Source organism: Leucoraja erinacea, chromosome 13 (assembly GCF_028641065.1).
Source record: "Leucoraja erinacea ecotype New England chromosome 13, Leri_hhj_1, whole genome shotgun sequence".
NCBI classification, from domain to species: Eukaryota; Metazoa; Chordata; class Chondrichthyes; order Rajiformes; family Rajidae; genus Leucoraja; species Leucoraja erinaceus.
In genome coordinates, this window is record NC_073389.1 from 6,464,434 (window position 1) to 6,487,996 (window position 23,563).

Below are 23,563 nucleotides of genomic sequence, written 5' to 3' on the forward strand. Positions count from 1 at the left end.
TACAGCAAAGATCCAAAACGTTCAATGAACGAAAAAAGAATTATAATCATCTGTCTGAAGTGAACGATAATCTGTTTATTAACGTCTCACAAAAAAACATGGGGAAATATTTTATGCTCAGAGATACAATGAGAGATTTGTACCTTTTTAATTCTTCAAGCACACCAGCATCCTGCGGTGGTGCCTGGGGACCAGCTTCTGACTTTTTACCCTGCATTCACATAGTAATCACGTTAATGGCTGTACTTTAAACTATGAGAGATAGACAAAGTTAATGCACAAAGAGGTTTTCTTAATGATGAATGCACATTCAGAGATTGGAATCATATTTCACAGTGGTTTGATAAGTGCATGTAATGAGCACTCAAAAACACCCCTATTAACACCGACTGAGATTTCACGTTTGGAAGCTTTAGTTCGAGGCACTAATTTTTTTTAAAAGGAACACCACATATTGTAAAGACACTAAATGGCAATGCTGCAATAAGTTTCCATTATTCAACGGCCCAGACAATATAGTAAATGCTACATCTACAAGTTCACATCCAACAAGATCTGGGAATCTTTCAAAAAGGGAACGTAAGATTTATATTACTGGTTAATGTATTCAAGTTATTTCCCTTAGTTCTGGAGATGTGAATTACTGCTAAACTCAAAAAATCCTTTTGGGAAATGTGTGCATCAATTTACAATTTATCCTACAACTGGCAGTAAATTATATGAGATTGGTAATTAAATGATCACACATCGTTAGAATAAATTACCACTGAATCACAAGATATATTTCTTGCAACTTCAATTTGATCAGCCAAATCTGCAAAATATTTGTCGTATTTTTAGGGATTTTTTTGTAAGTTAGGGATTCAAATTATCAGATGTGAGCAGGTTAAAGTCAATTTCATTCATGGTAAGGGGCTGTACTAACAAAAAATCTCCTCAAGTTTATTCACATGAAATTTTCACAGCCAAAATCTAAAGCTGCTTTACTATATGACGATTTAAAATGTTATTTGGTATCTTGACCATGACTGAATTTCAACTGAGAAACACAAACTTATTTACTGTGAGTGCTGTGTGCAGCCACTAACTTGCCTAGAAAACAGCATTATTTTCCCACTGTGGTTGAAATAATAGAGGCTATTTCCTCAGCGTTTATATCAATCTCCAGTGGAGTCTAAGATAACTATGTCTGTGCATCTTTTTCAAAAGCAGTTATATTTTGGCACTGGTGCTGCATTGGAAATGATTTGTTTTCCTGCAATACCTGACTATGAGGTCTGTATCTGTCAAAAACAATTGAAGCTATCGTGATTTTTCATTACAATCAACAACGGCTTCAGTAACATGATTGTTCAGGAAGAACATTACATTTAAAGTAGTCTTCACAACATTGCAATATTGTACCTTTTTCCCTCTTGACTTTTTTCGCCTTTTCTTTGATCTCGAGTCTCCAGTTGCCTATGAGCACAGAAATGACAGTGGATTATTTTATTTTAAACTTTATGCATTACTATAAGGTGTCCCATTTAAAAAAAAAAAACATATTTTGTGGACTTGCAGACATAAAGTTACAGAGTCAAAGTCAGCAAACACGGAAACAGGCCCTTCGGCCCAACATCCCCCACACCGACTAACATGTCCCATCTACATTAACTCCACCTGCCTCCATTTTGCCCATATCCCTCTAAACCTGTCCTGTCCATGTACCTGTCTAAATACTTCTTAAATGTTGCGTTATACCTTGCCTGAACTACCTCCGGCAGCTCGTTCCATACATCCACCACCCTTTGTGTGAAAAGGTTCCCCCTTTAAACCTTACCCCCTCATCTTAAACCAACGTCCTCTGGTTCTCGATTCCCCTACTCTGGACAAGAGACTACCCACTCTATTTCTCTTGTGATGTTGCACTCCTCTATAAGACTAAGTCATGGAGTCATACAACACAGAAACGCGTCCTTTTGGCCCAACTTACCCATGCCGACTATGATGCCTATATATACACGAGCCCCACCTGCCCACATTTGGCCCATATCCCTCTAATCCTTTCCTATCTATGTACCTGTTCAAATTTTCTTTAAATGTTGTTACGGTACCTGCCTCAAAAACCTCCTCTGGCAGCCTATTTCACCTGATGTGTGTAAAAGTTGCTCCTCAGGTTCCTATTAAATCATTCCCTTCTCACCATAACTCTATGTGCTCTGGTTCTTAATTCCCCTACTCTGGTTAAAAGACCTATCTATTACCATCATGATCTTATGACCTTTAAAAGGTCACCCCTCACCCTCCTGTGCTCCAGGGAATAATATCCTGGCCAGCCCAACGTGAATCCTGGCAGCATCCTCTGTACCCTTTCTGTACCCTTTCCTGCTTAACATCTTTCCTATAGCAAGGTGACCAAAACTGAACAAAATACTTCAAATGTGGCCTCACTAATGTCTCGTATAACTGTATTCTTCTATACTCAATACCTTAACTGACGAAGGACAATGTACCGAAAGCCTCTATCTACCTGTGATGCGACTTTCAAAACACCATGTACCTGCACACTTAAGTCCCTCTGCTCTACGACACTCCAAGTGCCCTGGTTTGACTTGAAGTGCACCTGAATTTAATCCAAGTTCCGCGATTACTTTTAGAAAAACCTCTTCTAGGCTTGGTTACCAGAAGATGTGAGCAAGGACATAGATAAAACTGGAGCTGCCATCTCTTCCTGGACCGATGTTATGGCCAGGTCATCTCAACCTTCCAATGTAAAATGGAAAGTAGTCAATGACATAATTCTTTTTTCAAAAACTATAAATGCAAAATAAATATCAAGTATTCGTTCCAAATCTTTATGGACACTTTCTTAATTATGGACATATTCTATTTTGACATATTTGGACAAATGCTGTTCAGTTCTAAAACTGTCTGCAAATGGCCACAATAATCATGAAGAATGATCTTCATGCTACTAGATTTACTCAGACTTGAACTCGGCGAGCCGGGTGGACTGTCAGTCATACAGTGTGGAAACAGGCCCTTCGGCACAACTTCCCACGCCAACCAACATGGCCCATCTACACTGGTCTCACCTGCCTGTGTTTAGCTCATATTCCACTGAACCTATCCTATCCATGTCCGACTGTAATTTACACGTTGTGATAGTACCTGCCTCAACTACTTCCGCTGGTCACTCGTTCCATACACCTACCACCCTTTCTGTAAAAAAGTTGCCCCTCAGGTCCCACTTGGTCTAGTGTTTCTTAAATGTTGCGACAGTATCTGCCTCAACTACCTCCTCTGGCAGCTCGTTACATGCCCCCAGCTGCCTTTGTGTGTTTCAGTTACCTCTCGGGTTCCTATTAAAACTTTCCCCCCACACCTTAAACCTATGTCCTCTGGTTCTCAATTCCCCTCATCTGGGCAAGAGAGTCTTTGCGTCTACCGGATCTATTCCTCTCATGATTATGTACACCTTTATAAGATCATCCCTCATCCTCCTGTGCTCCAAGGAATTGAGTCATAGCCTGCTCAGCTTCTCCCAGTAGCCCAGGCCTTCTGATGTTGTCAGAGCCCAGGCAACATCCTTGTAAATTTTCTCTGCACCATTTCCAGCTTGACATTTCCATCTTTCCTATAACATGAATAGGAGGCCACAGCAGCAGACGCCTCCCAGGAGGCCACAGAGAAGTCGGGTGGCAAGGCCTGCTTGGGCTGCTGGAGCCTCGCGGTCGCAGCGGAGCCTCGTGGGTTGATGGGGTCTCACGGGCCGACCCTCAGTTGACGGTGCGGTGGTCGATTAGGGCGCGGGGATACCGCCGTGTGCGGGGAGGGGAGGGGAGAACAAAGGAGGACCTGGCGTGGGATGCTTTGTAACTGTCAGCGCCGTTTATGTGGTGACTGTTTGCATACCTTGGGTATGCAAGCAAAGAATTTCACTGTGCCTTGTCACATGTGACAATAAAGTCTTCTATCCCATTCCACATAGTGATCAAAACCGAACACAACACTCTATATGCAGCCTCACCAACATCTTATAAAACAGCACCATGACCTCCCAACTTCAAGAGATAGCATGTGTCAATTCAAGAAGGTAACTCAACACCACCATCTCAACAACAATTGCAATGAACAAGAATTGTCAGACTAGACAGGAAAGAAAAATACTTCTTTGTTTGAGGATCAACAAAAAAATAAAGAATACTGACGTTGTACTGGAATCAAGCATCAGAGTAGCTTGCTTCAAAGCTCTAAATTCTATACACTGTACTGCGATTGCTTGCTTGCAAGTAGTCCTGAATGTGTTTACAATAGCATCCAATGCATGCCTCTAGCAGCGATAAAGAAATACCAAAATGTGTGCAATTCTATCTTAAGATTCAAAAAGTCACCAACATACTGCAGCAGGTACTGCAAATTCATCGTCTGAAGTATATTTTGCTTTCTGCTCTTCTTTAGTATCGGCCACTTTAACTTCAAGCTTTTGTCCTAAAGTACAGAGGATTAATTATTTTTCAGTATATTACAATTTGAATAAAAGGCATACTGTCTGATAAATCTGGATTGCTAACTTGCATCAACTTTTGCTGGAGCCACAAGTACACATATGACTCCTTGTCTGTGAATATAGGAAATACAAAAACCAACACTTTGATGTAGTGATCTATAGATCTGTTCTTTAATGGATAATGAATTCAATTGATCAAGGTCGGCAGAGGAGCAGCAGTTCAAGGAGCAAATTTGGGGATTGGAGGGTTTTTCACTATTTCTCAGTGCGAGACAATGGACAATAGACAATAGGTGCAGGAGTAGGCCATTCGGCCCTTCAAACCAGCACCGTCATTCACTGTAATCATGGCTGATCATCCACAATCAGTACCCCCCTCCTGCCTTCTACCCATATCCCCTGACTCCGCTATCTTTAAGAGATCTATCTAACTCTCTTGGAAGGATCCAGAGAATTGGCCTTCACTGCCTTCTGAGGCAGAGAATTCCACAGATTCACAATCCTCTGTGTGAAAACGTTTTTCTTCATCTCCGTTCTAAATGGCTTACCCCCTCATTCTACCCCTTACATTTAAAAAACAGTCAGGGCTAGCCTGCAACACTTACCTTCATGGGCGGCAGAGGAGTGGCAGTTGAAGGAGCGATTGCTGAAATCTAAATTAGTTAATTGGTAAATTAGTTCATTAGGAAATTAGTTAATTGATCAGCAAATAAAAGTAGGGCCTGCGCTAGGGGAGCAGCCTTGTTGAGGTGATGTGCCCAGGAAGGTGAAGTGTGAGTCTTTGGCTCAAGAGTCTTCGGCGAGGACGCTACACTTGATTTGTTCTGCATGTGTCTGTTATTTAAACTTGTGACATATTGCAGTGCAGAAGGATGCTATTGGCAGCAGAGAAGTGAATAGGTTTCACACACCTTTGAGTGTCAGGTGCAGCTCCTGAAGGACCGTGCTAGGGAACTGGAGCAGCAGCTGGATGACCTCAGGACCATCTGGGTAACCAAGAGTTTCCTGGACTGGACCGACAGTGAAGTTGTCACACCGAGGATACAGGAAGAGCGAAGGTGGGTGGGAATGAGGATGAGAAGTAAACGTGGAGTGCCTGGTGACTGTACCTATTGAAAACAGGTGCATCCCTTGGGAGCAGTTGACGCGACAAGATTGAGTAGCAGCCAGGGCTGTGACTCCAACCCTGGTGCTGAGGCTCAACGGGGAAGAGTGACGTCAGGCAGAGCCATAGTGGTGGGGGACTCCATTGTCAGATTCTGCGGCAGCAGGTGAGACTCCACGATGGTGTGTTGCCTCCCTGGTGCCAGGGTCCAGGACGTCTCGGGGGGGGGGGGGGGGCTGCACGGATCCTCAAGAGTGAGAGGGGGCAGCTGGAGGTTGTTGTGCATGTTGGCACAAATGATACAGATAGGTAGAGGAAGGAGGTTCTGCAACATGGGTTTATGGAATTGGGAAAAGACTGACAAGCAGGACCTCCAGGGTAGTGACCTCAGGATTGATTCCAGTACCTCCTGCTAGTGAAGGTAAGACTCATAAGATAGGGGGAAATGAATGTGTGGCTTAGGAGTTGGTGCAGGGGGCAGGGATTTAGATTTCTGGATCATTGGGATCTCTTCTGGGGCAGGGGTGATCTGTACAATAGGGACGGGTTGCACCTTAACTGGAGGGCAACCAACATCCTAGCGGGCAGGTTTGCTAATGCTACACGGGAGGGTGTAAACTAGATTGGCAGGGGGTGGGATCTCGTACAAGACAGAGGCACATGAGAGGCTAGAAGTTGGTATGGAAGGTGGTGTGGGAAAGATTAGTGAACAGAATAGGCAGGTGAAAGGCGGAGAGCGAGGAAGGAGGGTTGGTTTAAACTGCACGTATTTTAATGCAAGGGGCCTGACCGGTAAGGCAGATGAGCTTAGTAAATGAATAGGTGCGAGCGACTGGGACGTTGTAGACATGACTGAAACCTGGTTAAGGGAGGGGCAGGACTGGCAGATCAATGTTCCGTGGTACAGGAGCTTCAGGAGAGACAGGGGTGAGGGGAAAAAGAGGAGGCGGGTGGGGTTGCATTGTTGGTTAAGGAGGATGTCACGGCAGCAGACATTTTTTTTTTATTATTTTTTTTTTTTTTTTTATTTTATTAGAAGTAAGCACAGTCATATGGCACCAAAGTGCCTAATATATATTTTCATAATACATTTTATGTACAACTTCTTTATTTTTTGTTACATTGAAAAAAGATGAGAATAAGAAAAAGAGGTTAGATAGTAAAGGATAGAAAAATGTGAAATATATAGTGTGTGAAGAAAGAAAACGAGTAAATGAAGAAAGTTGAGAGAGAAAATAGTGAAAAGAAAAGGAGATCATTATTTATAGTCTTGACCAACCCTCGTCCAGTCCTGAAACAGTTATTTTTTACAATTGTGTTGCACCATATGATTCCAAAAAAACGACGAATGGAGACCAACTCGTTATGAATTGGTCTGATTTATCCATTAGGAGGAATCGCATTTCCTCAAGATGAGCGGTGTCCAACATACTTGCAATCCACATTTTAAGCGTTGGTATTGATGTACCCTTCCAAAATTTAAGTATTAATTTTTTTGCTATTATTAAACCATAATTAAGGAATAGATTTTGAGATGTGTTCAATTTATTCCCATCTTCCATTACACCAAATATAATCATTTCAGTATTAGGTTCCATTCTTGTCTTGAATAATTTTGTTAAGTATTTCAAAAATATCATTCCAAAATCTATAAAGTTTTATGCAGGAAACTAAGGAGTGTGTTATAGTTGCCTTTTGGGCTAGACATTTATCACAAGTGGCGGATATATTTGGATAAAATTTGTTCAATCTTGTTTTTGAATAATATAATCTATGTACAATTTTAAATTGTATTAGATTATGTCTTGCATTAATTGAACATTTGTGAATATATATCAGGTATTTTTCCCATTTAACCTTCGTAATTTTTTATCATTAATTCCCGTTCCCACTCTTCTCTAAGTACCTCTGTCGATGGTAGGTCTATATTTAGAATACTATTATATAAATAGGATATTAATTTTTGTGAGTCAGCTTCAATATTCATTGCTTCTTCCAATAAGTCAGGAGTTACTTTTTGATATCCTTGTATATATTTTTTCACAAAGTCGCAAATCTGAAGATATTTAAAATATTGGTTGTTTTTCAATTTAAATTTTAATTGTAGTTGTTGGAATGATAGTAGGTTTCCTGTTTCGTACATATCCCTGATCCTTCTAATTCCGAGACTTTCCCATTGGTTATATGTCTTATCAATAAGAGATGGTTTAAATAAAGGGTTATTCGCAATTGGCATTAACAGTGATAGATTTCTTAATTTTAAAGATAATTTTATTTGTTTCCAAATTCTTATTGTACCATATATAATTGGGTTCTTCTTATATATTGTGTTATTCAGTTTTTTGGGGGGAAAAGAGGATCGTTCCTATATTACAAGGATGACAATCCTCCTTCTCCCATTTTTATCCATTCTGTCTGTTGTGTAGAACTATCCAACCAATAAATCATATTCTTAATATGCACTGCCCAGTAATAATACATAAAATTCGGAAGTGAAAGTCCCCCGACCTCTTTTGGTTTACATAAGTGTTTTTTTGTGATTCTATGTGATTTATAGTCCCAAATATAATTTGTAATGTTAGAGTCTAATTTTTAAAAAAAATATTTTGGTATATATACCGGTATAGACTGAAATAGGTATAGTAATTAGTAATTGTGGTAAGAAGATCATTTTTATTGCATTTATTCTACCTAATAATGATAAGGGAAGTGTTTTCCAAAATTTAATCCGTGTATTAAGTTTATTTAATAAAGGTATGAAATTAGCATTGAATAATGCTTTATATTTTCTAGTAATCTGAATACCCAAATATTTAAATTTTTCTGTTGCGATTTTAAAGGGGAACTTCAGTAAGTGTGTAGGTTCTTGAGGTTTTAATGTCATGATTTCGCTTTTGTTCCAGTTTATTCTATATCCAGAAAAAGACCCAAATTCCTCTATTAAGTTTAATAAATTTGGTATGCTCGTTTGTGACTTTGTAATATATAAAAGTATATCGTCTGCATATAATGAGATTTTATTCTTTGAGTCCCTGGTATTATAGCCCTGAATATTCGGATGAATTCTTATACTTTCAGCCAGGGGTTCTATCATAAGGGCAAATAGCAGGGGTGATAGTGCACATCCCTGCCTATTACCCCTTGATAGTTGGAATTTTTGAGATAACATGTTATTAGTTAAAATTCTTGCCATCGGTTTATCATATAATAATTTTACCCATGTTATAAAATTCTCTCCCATGTTAAATTTTTGTAGTACTTTATATAAGTATTGCCACTCTACCTGATCAAATGCTTTCTCTGCATCCAAAGAAATAATTGATATATCTTCTTCCTCTACTTTATGCGAGTACATTATATTAAACAGGCGTCTCAGATTATTAAATGAGTATCTTTTAGGTATAAACCCCGTTTGATCAGGGTTTATCAGTTTACTAATATATTTGCTTAATCTACTTGCTAAAATCTTTGCTAAAATTTTCTGATCTGTATTTAAAAGTGATATAGCTCTGTACGAGCCCGGATCTTCTAAATCTTTATCTTTTTTTGGAATAAGCGTAATAGTTGATTCTGTTAGTGTTTCAGGTAGTTTGTTTTCTTTAAAAGCATGGGAGTATAAATTAAATAAATAAGGGGCCGTTATCTCCTGAAATTTTTTATAAAATTCATTATTAAAACCATCTGGTCCCGGTGTCTTACCATTTTTCAACGATTTTATTGTTTCACTTATTTCTTTGATTGTAATTTGAGCTCCTAGTTCCTCTTGTTCCAAAGGGTCCAGTATTGGAAGATTACAGTTATCTAGAAATGTTTTTATTTTACTATCTTCTATTTTAATTTTAGATGTATATAAGTTTTGGTAAAATTGGGCAAATCTATTATTAATATCTTTGGGTAATATTAGTAATTCGCCTTTCTCTGATTTAATTTTGGTTATAGTATTTTCCCTTTCTTGTTTTTTCAATTGGCGAGCTAAAAGTTTATGTGGCTTGTCACCAAACTCAAAATGTTCCTGTTTTGTAATTTGGAATAGTCTTATTACTCTTGCCGATAAAATTCGATTAAGTTTAAATTTCAGTAATACTATCTTATTGTGTTTATCTATCGTGGAATCTTTGGCATTATCCAACTCTAACTGTCTGATTTCTTGTTCTAACAACAAGCAGACATTACGGATGATTCGTCTAGTGAGGATTTATGGGTGGAGCTGAGGAACAAGAAAGGGATGGTCACCTTGTTGGGAGTGTACTACAGACCCCCGAATAGTCAGCGGGAATTAGAAGAACAAATATGCCAGGGGATTGCAGACAGCTGCAGGTCAAATAAGGTTGTTGTAGGGGATTACAACTTTTCCACCATAGACTGGGAAAATTATAGTGTGAAGGGTTTAAATGGGGTGCAATTCCTCAAAAGTGTTCAGGAGAGTTTTCTTAAGCAGTATGTGGAAGTCCCCACATGTGAGAGGGCAATGCTGGATCTAGTATTGGGAAATTGGGAAGGGCAAGTTAATGAAGTGTGATTGATCTGATTGATTTTTTTTGGAGAGGTGACCAAAAAGGTCGATGAAGGCAGAGCTGTAGATATTGTGTACATGGATTTCAGTAAGGCATTCGACAAGGTTCCACATGGTAGGCTGCTCTGGAAGGTTAGATCGCATGGGATCCAAAGAGAGATAGCTGAATGTTTAGCAAATTGGCTCCATGGAAGGAAGCAGAGTGTAATGGTAGAAGGTTGCTTCTCGGACTGGAGGCCTGTGACTAGTGTTGTGGCTCAGGATTCGGTGCTGGGCCCGTTTCTGTTTGTCATCTACATCAATAATTTGGATGAGAACATACAGGGCAAGATTAGCAAGTTTGCTGATGATACAAAAATGAGTGGTTTTGCAGAAAGTGAACATGGTTGTGAAAGATTGCAGCAGGATCTGGATTGATTGGCCAGGTGGGCGGAGGAATGGTTGATGGAATTTAATACAGAGAAGTGTGAGGTGTTGCATTTTGGGACGTCGAACAAGTGCAGGACCCACACAGTGAATAGTAGGCCTCTGGGTTGTGTTGTAGAGCAGATGGATCTAGGAGTACAGGTGCATGGTTCCTTGGTGTGATACCATTCCTCTTGCACTATAATGATGTGATACCATTTATCTTGCACTCCCAAAACTAAATTTCACCCCATGGGCTAGGATCTAGGAGTACAGGTGCATGGTTCCTTGAAGGTCACGTCGCAGGTAGATAATGTGGTCGAAAAGGCTTTGGCACTTTGTCCTACATCAGTCAGAGTATTGAGTATAGAAGTTGGGAGGTCATGTTGCATTTACATAAGACATGGTGAGACCACATTTAAAATATTGTGTTCAGTTCTGGGCACCATGTTAGAGGAAAGATATTGTCAAGTTTGAAAGGGTTCAGAAAACATTTCCCAGGATGTTGCCAGGACTAGAGGGTGTGAGCTATAGGGAGAGGTTAAGTAGGCTGGGTCTCTATTCCATGGAGCGCAGGAGGATGAGGGGTCGGATCTTATAGAGGTGTACAAAATCATGAGAGGTATAAATTGGGTAGATGCACAGAGTCTCACAGATACCAACATAAAATGTCTTATCCAAAACATTACCGAAGAAAAATTAAAACTATTCTATTTGTGTTATTTTGCATAGATAAGCAAATTAACAAAATCTAAATGATATGGTCAAAATATATAATTTAACACAAATAAAACTACACGAATTTACAGTACAGAATCTAAAACATTCTGAGACAGGATTTATCTTCATTTGGAATCCGGGATTGATTATGATAGTCAACTTAGCTTTGTTTGTGACCATCATGTCTCACAAATGTAATTGAAAATTTAATAAGCTAACAAAGCATATTGATGAGGAGAGTGGAATGGACGCTGTCTACATGGACTTTAATAAGGCCTTTGACAAGTGCCTGCTGAATCCAGATGGTTAGAGCCCAAAGGATCCAGGGCAGGCAGGCAAATTAGATCAAAAATGGATTAGTAATATGATGAAGTTGTGGTAGTAGAGTTGGTATTCTGATAGGAGGTATGTGAGCAGTGGGGTACTACATGGATCACTGGTAGGATGATTGTGATTAATGATTTGGATATGAATATAGGAGGCAGGATCAGTAAGTTGGCAGATGATACAAACATTTGTGTTCTATAGTGCAAAAATTGTCCAAGCATACAGCATGATAGTGATTAGCTAGAAGTTTGGGTGGAGCAACGGCAAATGACATTTAATGAAGGATTTGGAGAGGGCTGACAATTGTACGGCTGGTGATCAGAGGGATTCTGGAGTATGTCCATAGATCCCCGAAAGTGATAGCACAGTATGCTCGAAGCATCCCATATGCTTTCTTCACCAAGAGCATAAAATAGTACAGCACAGAAACAGGCCCTTTGGCCCAGAATTTCTGAGCCAAACATCATCCAAGGTTAAATTCCTTTGGCTGTACGTTATACATATCCCTCTATTCCCTGCATATACATGCACCTATCCACAAGCCTCTCAAACACCATTATTGGATCTGCCTCCACCACAACAACCCTTGACAGCGCATTCCAGGCACTCGTCACTCTGTGTAAAAAGCTTGTCTCGCACATCTCCTTTGCACTTGCCCCTCTTATATTAAAGCTATGCCCTCTAGTATTTGATTTTCCCACCCTAGGAAAAAGATTCTGGCAGACTACATGTGTAGAAGGGCTCCCTGCAACATCCGGCATCCCAGAGAAAATAATCTAAATCAGTCCACCCTCTCCTTGTAGATAGTACCTCCTGATCCAGGCGGCATTTTGGTAAACCTCTTCTGCGGCCTATTCAATATTTCCACACACTTTCTGCAATGGGGCAACTAGAACTACACACAATACTCGAAATGCTGCCTAAGTTGGGTTTGAATGAGCTGCATCATGACTTCCTGACTTGTATTAAGAGGGGACGTGAGGGGGATTTTTTTACCCACAGAGGATGGCTGAAGTCTGGATGATGCTGCGTAAGGGGTATCGTGGGCAGATACACTAAGAACATTTAAGAAACATCTAGACAAGTATTCTGCAAGATGGGGGAGCGACAAGTCACGACTTTCAGTCTGAGCTGTGAATAACACTGAACCCCTGTCTACTAAACTGAGTGATTTTACTGACCTGTCAGTCCCCTTAATGTAGTTTGAAAATGTAGTTTGCAAATGCCAAGGCAGAGAAAGCTCTGGAACTAATGTGGGTAAGTGGGATTAGTGAAAATAATGGGTACAACAGGTAGCATGGACGCAATGGGCCAACCTGTTGGTGCTGGGACCCCAGTTATTTACAATATATACTAGACTAAGTGGGACCCGTTGGGTTCCAGCATCACAAAGGAGGGCTGGTCACCAACGCAATATTCCACCTCTCCACCAATTCCAATATTGCTCGCCAGTGGGGGGGGGGGGCGCTTTCTGTTGCGCTAGTATAGGTGTTGCGGGCCAAAGGTACTGGTTTCCAGAGGGCTAGTATAGACATTGTGGGTCGAATGGATTCGCGGGCTGGCAGCCAACTGTTGCAATGATTTTAAAAGCCAAGCCCAGGCAAACAATTGGGCAGCAGCCACCCGACAACCAAAATTCATTTTATGAACACAAACTTTTTTAAAAAGGCGAGGCAAACAATTGGGCAGCAGCCACCTGACAACCAAAATTCATTTTGTGAACACAAACTTTAAATAAAAAGGCAAACAATTTGGCAGCAGCCACATCGAGGGGATTCACCGTGGAGTAGACGTGCGTTCAGTGTTATTCACAGCTCAGAGAGCCGTGACCCTCTCGCTTCCTGGGTCTGGCAGAGACCGAGTGAGGCACGACACTTCCACATTTTATAGTCTCCCCCCCCTCCTCCCTGCCTCCAGCGGGGCAGCAGAGAGAATGGGGATTTAAAAAAATATATTAATATCTCTCTGATTTTTCATCGATGGGAAAACTCCTCTGGTCCCGGAAGGCGGAGGGGGGCTCTGAGTGAGGTGGCTAAAAATGACGGCCGTAGGTGGCGGGGTTCTCTCGGAAATCGCAGCACAGTGGGCCAAAAGTGGTCAAGATCAGACTTTTAGTAATATAGATTAACGATTTAGACGAAGGAGTTAAATGTAACATAGAATTTTTGCTATCGAAGGAGTGCAGCATAGGTTCACCAGGTTAATTCCCAGAATGGCGGGACTGACATATGATGAAAGAATGGTTCGACTGGGCTTATATTCACTAGAATTTAGACGGGTAAGAGGGGATCTTATAGAAACATATAAAATTCTTAAGGGTTTGGACAGGCTAGATGCAGGAAAAATGTTCCCAATATTGGGGTCAAGAACCAGGGGTCACAGTTTAAGAATAAGTGGTTAAAAAAGAGCTGTAGATGCAGGAAAAATCAAAGGTAGACAAAAATGCTGGAAAAATCAAAGGTAGACAAAAATGCTGGAGAAACTGAGCAAGTGAGGCAGCATCTGTGGAGCGAAGGAATAGGTGGCATTTTGGGTCAAGACCCTTCTTCAGACTGATGTGGGGAGGGGGAGGGGGGGGGGGAGAAGAAAGGAAGTGGAGAAACTGTGGTAGGCCATTTAGGACTGAGATGAGGAAATACTTTTTCACCCAGAGAGTTGTGAATCTGTGGACATCTCTGCCACAGAAGGCAGTGGAAGCCAATTCACTGGATGTTTTCAAGAGAGAAATAGATATAGCTCTTCGAGCTAACGGAATCCAGGGATATGGGGAGAAAGCAGGAATGGGGTGCTGGTTTTGGATGATCAGACATGATCATATTGAATGGCGGTGCTGGCTCGAAGGGCCGAATGGCCTACTCGTGCACCTATTTTCTAACCTATACCCTCCATGACTAAGATTCAACTAAACAGGTCTCTTCCCACCCCACTTTATCTCAAGCTATGAATATACCCTCCTATTTGTTTTCTCTCAAATGTGCTGATCTACTTTATCTATATAATTAAAACTGTGATCTTGACCACTTCCTGTTGCACTTTATATTGATTTTAGAAAAAAACACTATCACTTATGGCCATCTTACTCGGTCCCATTCCGCTGTGCAGGACAAGAGGATTTTTCCCATCGATGCAAAATAAAAGACTTATTAATGTCTAAAAAATGTTGAGATTCTATTTCCTGTCAATCACGCCATGAAGGCTAGCCCCCTTCTGGTGGGAGGGGGAGGGACTATAAAACCCAGAAGTATGGAGGTGCCTCAGTTATCTGCAAGATGGGGGAGCGACAGGTCACGACTCTCAGTCTGAGCTGTGAATAACACTGAACACATGTCTACGAAACTGTGTTTAAGAGGGAACTGCAGATGCTGGAGAATCGAAGGTTACACAAAAAGGCTGGAGAAACTCAGCGGGTGCAGCAGCATCTATGAAGGAAACGTTGCCTATTTCCTTCGCTCCATAGATGCTGCTGCACCCGCTGAGTTTTCCAGCCTTTTTGTGTAATCTACGAAACTGTGAGTGGTTTTACTGACCTGTCAGTGCCCTTAATGTAGTTTGAAAATGTAGTTTGAAAATGCAAAAGTATTTTTTGGTTTGATAATGCAAAAGTGTTTTTGGCTTAATGAAAATGCAAAAACTGATTTTGGCTTATTAAAAATACAAAAGCTGTTTTGGGTTAATGAAAATGCAAAAGCTGTTTTTGGCTTAATGAAAATGCAAAAACTGTTTTTGGCTTAATGAAAATGCAAAAACTGTTTTTGGCTTATTGAAAATGTGCTTGCTTTGAAAATGAAAATGGTGGTTGCTTTGAAAATGTGGCTGCTTTGAAAATGAAAATGGTGGTTGCTTTGAAAATGTGATGTGAATTTCAAGGAATATGCGTGAGTCAACTGCCAGCCCACCAGCTGTGAGTGAGCTGCCTGCACACCAGGCTTGAGCGACTGAGCCGCCAGCCCAAGAATCCATTCGGCCCACAATGACCATACTAGTCCTCTGGAGACCAGCCCCTTCAGCCCACAACACCCATACTAGCACTGCAGAAAGCCAACACTGGCCACCAATATTGGAATTGGTGGAGTGGTGGAATATTACAATGGGGGACAAGCCCTCCTGTGTGAAGCTGGGACCCAACGGGTCCCACTTAGTCTAGTCTTTAAATATTAGCTATGATATTCTCTTCCACCATTTTAAATGGAAGCTTAACATTCTCTTCTTTCTAGGTAATGAATTGTGTCTATGTGCCAGTGATGTGATTTTTCATTGTACCCGTACCTCACTGTATGCATACATATATATTACAATAAATTTGTGCTTGAACAAATAACATTTTGAATGGATTAAGCCACAGATGAAAGTGTCAGTAGTTTTCTGTTTTGGTCTGATCATCGGTTCTGAGTATGATTTATTGAAAAAAACTATAATTATGTAGTTCAATATAAATCTTTTTAATAATGGGGATTTTCCATTCTCTTGATATTGTGAAAAGTAATTAAAGATTAAATATCTACCATCTCCCATGTCTCATTTTACACTACTGCCAAAATCACTGACTGGAGAAATTTCATCTAAAATCTGTATAATCATATTGATGCAATATACATTATACACAGATGAAGCACAGCTGAGGATTAGTGAGAATGAGTTAACCATTTCTCCAAAAAAACACACATGACCACAGTAAGGCCTACCTGCAATTGGATCCTTTGCCAATGAACAAGCACAAACAGAATCGATACCTAATAAAACAGAAAGACAATATCACACACAACATGAAAGGCTATACCTATCTAGGTCTGCTTGAGCAAGAATTAAGCTTTAAATCCATGCTAGTGTTGCAAGAAAGTTTAACTTTGAAGCAAGTAATTAGTCAGAGGAAGCCTGCTATTCATTACAATCTTATTAAGTTCAACCAATTTCACGTAATCTATTAGTTTAGAGATACAGTGCGGAAACAGGCCCTTTCAGCCTACCGGGTCCGTGCCGACCAGCGATCCCTGCACATTAACACTATCCTATACCCACTGGGGACAATTTTTACATTTACCAAGCCAATGAACCTACAAACCTGTATCGGAGGTAACCGAAGATCTCGGTGAAAGCCCATGCGGGTCACGGAGAGAATATACAAACTCCGTACAGACAATCTTTCCCCTTTCTCTACGGGTGTGACTTTTCTGTCAGCCTAGGACAGTTTTTAAAGTAGTTATTAACTTGGTAACTTTGAATGGCATCAAACCAGACAATCCTTTTGTTTTCTCTGCCATTCCCTCTCATTCCAACTTACAATATCTCACTTTTCCATTCTGATAGTGTTTGACCCAAAATGACTCTCCAGAAGGGTCTTGACCCGAAACGTCGCCCATTCCTTTTCTCCAGAAATGCTGCCTGTCACACTGAGTTACACCAGCATTTTGTGTCTATCTCCCATTGATGGTGCCTAACCTGCTGAGTGTTCCCAGCAGTTTATAATTTTAGTTGGTTGGTGATTAATATATAAATGAACAAAATTTACCTCTGTGGAGTTTAACAATAAGGTTTTCCAAAAGTTCAGACAGTGGTTTATTGAAGTACTTCTCCATGTATCTCCTTTCAATGAATACAACGCCCATTGGCTGCATCCGAAGTTCTTGCAACCTCTTATCATCAACACCGAGCTGACCAAGTATCTCTGCAGCTTCATTCCACATTCTGTCAAATTTTTCATAGGTTAGTTCTTTGTGCAAGATGTCTTTCAGAAGGTGCTCTCGCATCTCACAAATACGTCGCAGATAAGCTCCAGGAGAAGTGTCAGATCTTGCAAGCCTGCCAGTCCAGCCCTTTTTGGGACGGGGAAACTTCTTCATAAACGCAGCAAGAAATTGAAAAAGAGGCAGCGAAAAATGCTGAGTTTTTGGTTTGTCTGCTGAATAAATAATATTGATCCATTTCTTTTTGACGTTACTAAAATCTGGTCCCTCCAAACGATTCTTGATCAGAACTTTATTCTTTGTAATTTCTTCTTCCAATTCTTCTGCTGAGACGTGGGCGTCAAAAATTTTCCGAACTATCTCTGTGCCTTCCACATGTATTAAATGAAGAAGGCGATAAAGATTAACGTAGCACCTCTTTTTTAATAGTGGTTTGACTGGCAATTGAGGATCAAATTGTGGACAGAAAGGCCCAGCTAAATGAAAAAAAAAACAATTCTAGGTCACACATACTTATGCTTTCTTTAATGAGATTGATAGAAGAAAACGATTTGCAACAGGATACTGTTTGCCAGATCAGATTTTAAACTCTTCCAGCTCAAAAGCTAAAGAGCAGATTGGTAACCTTAATCCACCTGAAATGCCATTACAAGGGCCCAATAATGTCCATTGCATATACCTAATGTAACAACTTTCTTTCAAATTTAAGATATCACAGCAGTTATGTGTAGGAGTAATATATTAAAGGGTATATATATTGTTGCAATATATTCCAGCAGGGGCGCCGCACGATTGGTAGCCCGGCCAACATTCTGTCTGTTTTTCCGCCCATTTCTAATTATTTATTTATTTATTTAGTGTGTGTTAAAAGTTTGTTTTATGTTTGTTTATGGGGGGGGGGGGGGGGGGGGGGGGGGGGGGGGGAAACTTTTTTTTTTCCAGTTTTTTACCTTGCGGGAGAGCTAATGGGCCTGTCCCACTTAGGCAACCTTTTTGACGACTGCAGGAGACTGTGCAGTCGTCACATGTGGTTGCCGGGGAGTCGCATTCATGGTCGTGAGAAATTCTGGGAACTAGTCGCGGCTTCATTATGGTTGCCGCGAATTTTTCAACATGTTCAACAAAACGATTTGCAATGTTGAAAAATTAGCGGCGACCAGAATGAAGCCGCCATGGAGAGTGGCGAGAATTCTCGTGCCGTAGGTGGGTCGCCATGAGGTCCTAGTGGGTTGCCAGGAGGTCGAGGGTTCTCGTAGGTTGTAGCTGTTACTGATCGGTGAATTTCATTGGTTATTGGAAAAACCCCCCATAAGCAGTACTTTTCAGAACCAAGGATAACCGACTGGTAATGTTAAATGTCCGCCGAGCTTCACAGTTGTGTATCTCTGGCTTCTTAAAAGTTGTCTCCACTCCTTCTCCCCTCCCTCCCTCCCCCCTCTCTTAAAGGACTGTGCTTTAGCTGTCTTAATTCCACTTTCCTGTTCATCGCGGTGTGTGTCTGCATCACATTGGCTTTGAATTTCACTCAGACAGCGCTCCCCCCACTTGCCCTGTCACCAAGCTGCATAATGGGCTGGTAAAGGGGTGCGTGTGTGTTCCACTCTGACAGTCGCCGTTCCAGTTGCCGGATTTTCAGGCGAGTGCCGGCAACTTGACAATCGCCGGCAGTCGCCTGAAAAATTGCCTAAGTTGGACAGGCCCATATGGGAAGAGATTTGAACTTTTTTTCGCCTTCGATCACAGCAGAGGAATGTGGAGGAGTCACTGTGGTGGATGTTTATGTTAAAATGTGTTTTGTGTTCCGTTGCTTTTTATTTGTTTGACTGACTTGGCAAATGAAATTCCTCGTACATGGTGCAAAGCACACTTGGCAAATAAAGTATTATTGTGATTGTCATATATATGGCTCGAAGTATTACATCATATTTTGCAACCAAAGGAACTTCAAACCTCTAAAATTAGACAAAAAACAATTCAATTACTTTGTCCATCAAATGCTTTCAGGAAACTGTTGATGTATGGTCCTAGGTAAGGAATATCCTGCTGATGTTCCACTAATGTAAACCACATATCTGCTACACACAGAATGGTCTTCTTGGTGAAGAGAATGTGCATAAAACGCTCGGCTCCTTCTTTATAACTGTACTTGCATAAATCCTTGCTCTCCAATTCCGTCAGCATTCCGGATTTCAGGAAGTACTCAGCAAAGGTCTTCACACCGTATTCCTCCAATACGTATTTAAAAACATCGGCATATTTCTTAATGAAGAACATGCAGCAGCTGTCACCTACACAACATAAAACCAAGGGTCACATAACTATTGAAATAAGTTATTATAGTCATTGAGCAGCTAATTTACAGAACCTGATGTTTAGCACAACAAGGTATTCACCCAATATCTGCCATTTACCTCAGAAACAGATCTGAATCAGTATTGTTTGCATCCACCAAAGAGATTTAACATGGATATAAAGTATTATTTGCATATTGAAGAAGTATCAAATAACCTGCCTGAAAGATTAAGCAGATTTTTCTCTAGCTTATGTATTATGCTGAAATGATTAAACAGCAGCTGATTTCAACACCATCTTGGTTTCTCCCCTACATCCAATGGCAGTACAAGTCAAGGATACTGTGAATGCTCAAAATTCACCAGTAGGAACTAATGTCAAAGTACCCTTATGGGCCTGTCCCACTTAGGCGACTTTTTAGGCGACTGCAGGAGACTATGCGGTAGCCAGATGTTCGCGGGTGGTTGCCGGGGAGTCGCCTTCATGGTCGTGAGGAGTTCCCGCATTCTGGGAATTAGTCGCGGATTCATTACGGTCGCCATGAATTTTTCAGCATGTTGAAAAATTAGCGGCGACTAGAATGAAGCCGCCATGGAGAATAGCGAAAAGTCTCGAGCCGTAGGTGGGTCGGCAGGAGGTCCTAATGGGTTGCCAGGAGGTTGAAGGTTCCCGGAGGTTCTCGTAGGTTGGAGCTGGTGCTGACCGGTGAATTTCATTGGCTCATTGGGGGAAAAAAAGGTAAGCAGTAGTTTTCAAAACCAAGGATAACCGGCTGGTAATGTTAAATGTCCGCCGAGCTTCACAGCCATGTATCTGTGGCTTCTTGTTGTCTCCATTCCGTCTCCCCTCCTCTCTTAAAGGAGGTACAAACTGTGCTTTAGCTGTCTTTTTACAGCGCCAACCTTCCTGTCCGTTGTGTGTGTGTGCGTGTGCGTGCGTGTGTGTTCGCGCGTGTGTTCCACTCTGGCAGTCGCCGTTCTAGTTACTGGTTTTTCAGGCAACTGCCGGCAACTTGACAATCGCTGGCAGTCCGCTGAAAAATCGTCTAAATGGGACAGGCCCATTAACCTATGGCACTATTATTTCATGGCATCTTTAAGGAAAGCTTTCTTTCCTGATGCTGCATTCTTGCAATGTGTTAGGTTTCCACTACCCCCAAGTATTCCTATAATGTCATGAATAAAGAAAATTCAACAAAGTGATCAAACAACCTTGTCATTAAAATCTGCATCAAATGTTGACTTCCCCAAGCCTGAAAATACAAAATGGCAGACTGGCGCCAAGAAAGTCTGTAATTCACACCTGACGAGAAACAAATCTTTCCTTCAAGGGAGTGTGCTCCAAGGAGAAGAAAATATGGCCTTTTATCGAGGACAAAAACTGTGGTGCACATTTCATGGCTTTATACAACACAGCAAAGATGGTCACATCTGCACCATTAGGATAATATTTCAGGCAACTACTGTGCAGTGCTTTCCCTGAAGTCAATTATAAAATAATTTACATTTGATTGTCACTTTTCATATCTTCATGATGTTCCAAAGTATTTTCCCATCAATTATTTATTTTGGAAATTCCGCCCCTGTTACTTTCGTAATGTGTGCCAATTAGCCACGATACTTTAGGTCATCTCATTGACATCTGCGTCTCTCCTGATTTACGTTGGTGAGGTGCAGGTTCATTTACTATTTGGAGTTAATCTACTGAAAAACACAGGATGAGATAAGATCAGACTACATGCAGACATTGCACTGGCTGGGTGTGCATATTACTCTGGCTGAACCACCTCTAAATGGAGCAAATGGAACGGCTGGATGATCGTCTGTAGCCATACAGTAATGCCTGGTCATCAAAAAAAGCATCTGGTTTAATTAAGGTGAAAGGAATCTAATCCCAGGATGAATTTTCAAAATTGAAGGTCATTTAAAAAAATAAAACTGATTAAGTCGAAATTAAACAGTATGTATTTTATGATGTTTTTTCATATGCAATGTATTTTTATGTAATGTTGTCCCTTGTCTGCACCTTGAGTCCGAAATAAAGTTTATTCTTCTTATTATTAAATGGAAAAGATACTCACTGCATCCTTGCATGTACTCTGCCCAGTTGAGTGCTTCTTCATTTAGAATCACCGAGTCCCGCATGTGGGAAACAAACTGTCTTAAAATTCCATTGTTGTTAATCTGTAAAAAATGATCCAGCAGAACTCGAGTCCGGTCATTCCTGACTGGATTTCTAGTGATGTGATTCAAAGAGATGAAGTCCAAAACCCCAGATGTGAAGAGTTTGAGAATAAGGCGATCAACATCCAGCATTCCTTTTTCAATAGTTGCTCTCTCTGCAGTGAGTTCCCGCAGTAAATAACACTTCTTAGACTCTTCCGTTATGAAAATCACTGCACAGAAACAAACATAGAAAGATAACAAGGCAATTTTCAATCATTATAGCTAACATTTTATTGGATTTTCAGAACATCAACAGAAAAAAATGCATTATAAAGTGGCCAATAAGCCACTGTAAAAAACAAACTGATGGCGAACTCAGTGGGTCAAGCAGCATTTGCAGAGGCAAAGGCACAGTCGACGATTTGGACTAAGACTTTGCATCAGGACCAATATGTATGGGATCACAGGATTTGTATACTTTAAGCAAGATGCTGCCCATCTCCAATTGCCTGGAAAAGGTCATGTTGAGCCAAGAGAACTGCTGACAGCCTTCTGGTGAAGTGACGGCCATAATACTTTGGGTAGGGAGTTCCAAACATTTGACCCTGTGACAACAGGGGAATGGCTACATGGTCATCCTTGATTTGAAGGGAACTCATAGGTGATGATGTCCCCATGCTCCAGATGCACTTATCCTTTATCTGGATTCATCATGGGTATAAAGAGCCAATGCATCTTGTGGATGATACACACTCCAGCACTTACTTTCCAGCAGTAAGGGGTATAACTGTTTCTGAAGGTGGAAGGTGGATGGGTATCAACCTGCTTCTTTGTCCTGGAAGGTATTGAGCTTCTTCATAATTGTGGGAGTTGGAGAGATTCTCTTGTTGATGAAGAAGGGTCTCGACCCAAAACGTCACCTATTCCTTCGCTCCATTGATGCTGCCTCACCCGCTGAGTTTCTCCAGGGTTTTTGTCTACCTCTTGTTGATGATGGTCATTGCTAGGTACTTGTGTAAAACAAATGTGATTTGATGCTTCTCATGCCTGAACATTGTCCAGATCATGCTTTCTTGAGGCAAAGACTGCTTCATTTTGAGATCATCAATAAACTTTCGCACTGCTGACCTTTATAATTGAAAGAACATCATCAAAAGATGTTTGGCTCTCAGACAATGCCCTGGGGAACACCTGACTTAATGTCTTACGGTGAGGTTACCAATTTCCAACCATAACCATTTATCACTGTACGACATATCAGAACGTTTCCTTCAATTATCACTGGCTTCAGACACTGCATGACAATCTCAGTACACCTATGGATTTGAGCTACATTTGTCCATGTTTGGAGCAAATTTCATCCTCATTGCCCATGTCAGATCCTTGCCTTGATCAGAATATAATAAACACACTCCAAGGACACTGATCACACACAGTTTCATTCCACCATTTCTTTACAAGCCGGCAACATGTATCCTCTAACCTTTCCGACTCATAGTAACATGTGAAACATTTAAACATGACCAGTTACCATGACATCCCTCCCTTATCAAACTAAAAGGGTTTCCGCATCATCATCATATTATAAACGGAACATTCCAACACCTATACAGGATATGGCATTTGTTACAATGATAACACGTCATTTTCACATGTCAACACATTTATAGTCCTCATATCTCTTGGATATGACGTTTTGGTCTGGCCACTGGTTCTGTATGCACTGGATTATGATATGTCATGTCCTGTTCCATCAGTTCATTATCTCAATTCTGGCTTTGTAGAGTCTCCTCTTCAGACTCGTGTATTCTTAGCTCCTCAATTTGGTAGTCTTGAGTCTGATCCCCACAGTCTCAATTTCAATCT

The 23,563-nt window shown here is 40.9% G+C and overlaps 1 protein-coding gene across 1 annotated transcript in view; it reads right to left on the reverse strand.

Annotated features, from left to right (window-relative positions):
• The window catches only part of LOC129702581 (E3 ubiquitin-protein ligase DZIP3-like), a 98,780-nt gene that overhangs the window by 51,930 nt on the left and 23,287 nt on the right, over nt 1-23,563 (reverse strand). Inside the window, exons 5-12 of the mRNA XM_055644367.1 lie at nt 21,613-21,927; nt 19,223-19,528; nt 17,066-17,716; nt 16,242-16,289; nt 5,095-5,142; nt 4,382-4,470; nt 1,405-1,458; nt 144-211 (exon numbers count right to left, since the gene is read on the reverse strand). Of these exons, the coding sequence (XP_055500342.1) occupies nt 144-211; nt 1,405-1,458; nt 4,382-4,470; nt 5,095-5,142; nt 16,242-16,289; nt 17,066-17,716; nt 19,223-19,528; nt 21,613-21,927 (1,579 nt within the window). The remainder of the gene's footprint in view (nt 1-143; nt 212-1,404; nt 1,459-4,381; nt 4,471-5,094; nt 5,143-16,241; nt 16,290-17,065; nt 17,717-19,222; nt 19,529-21,612; nt 21,928-23,563) is intronic.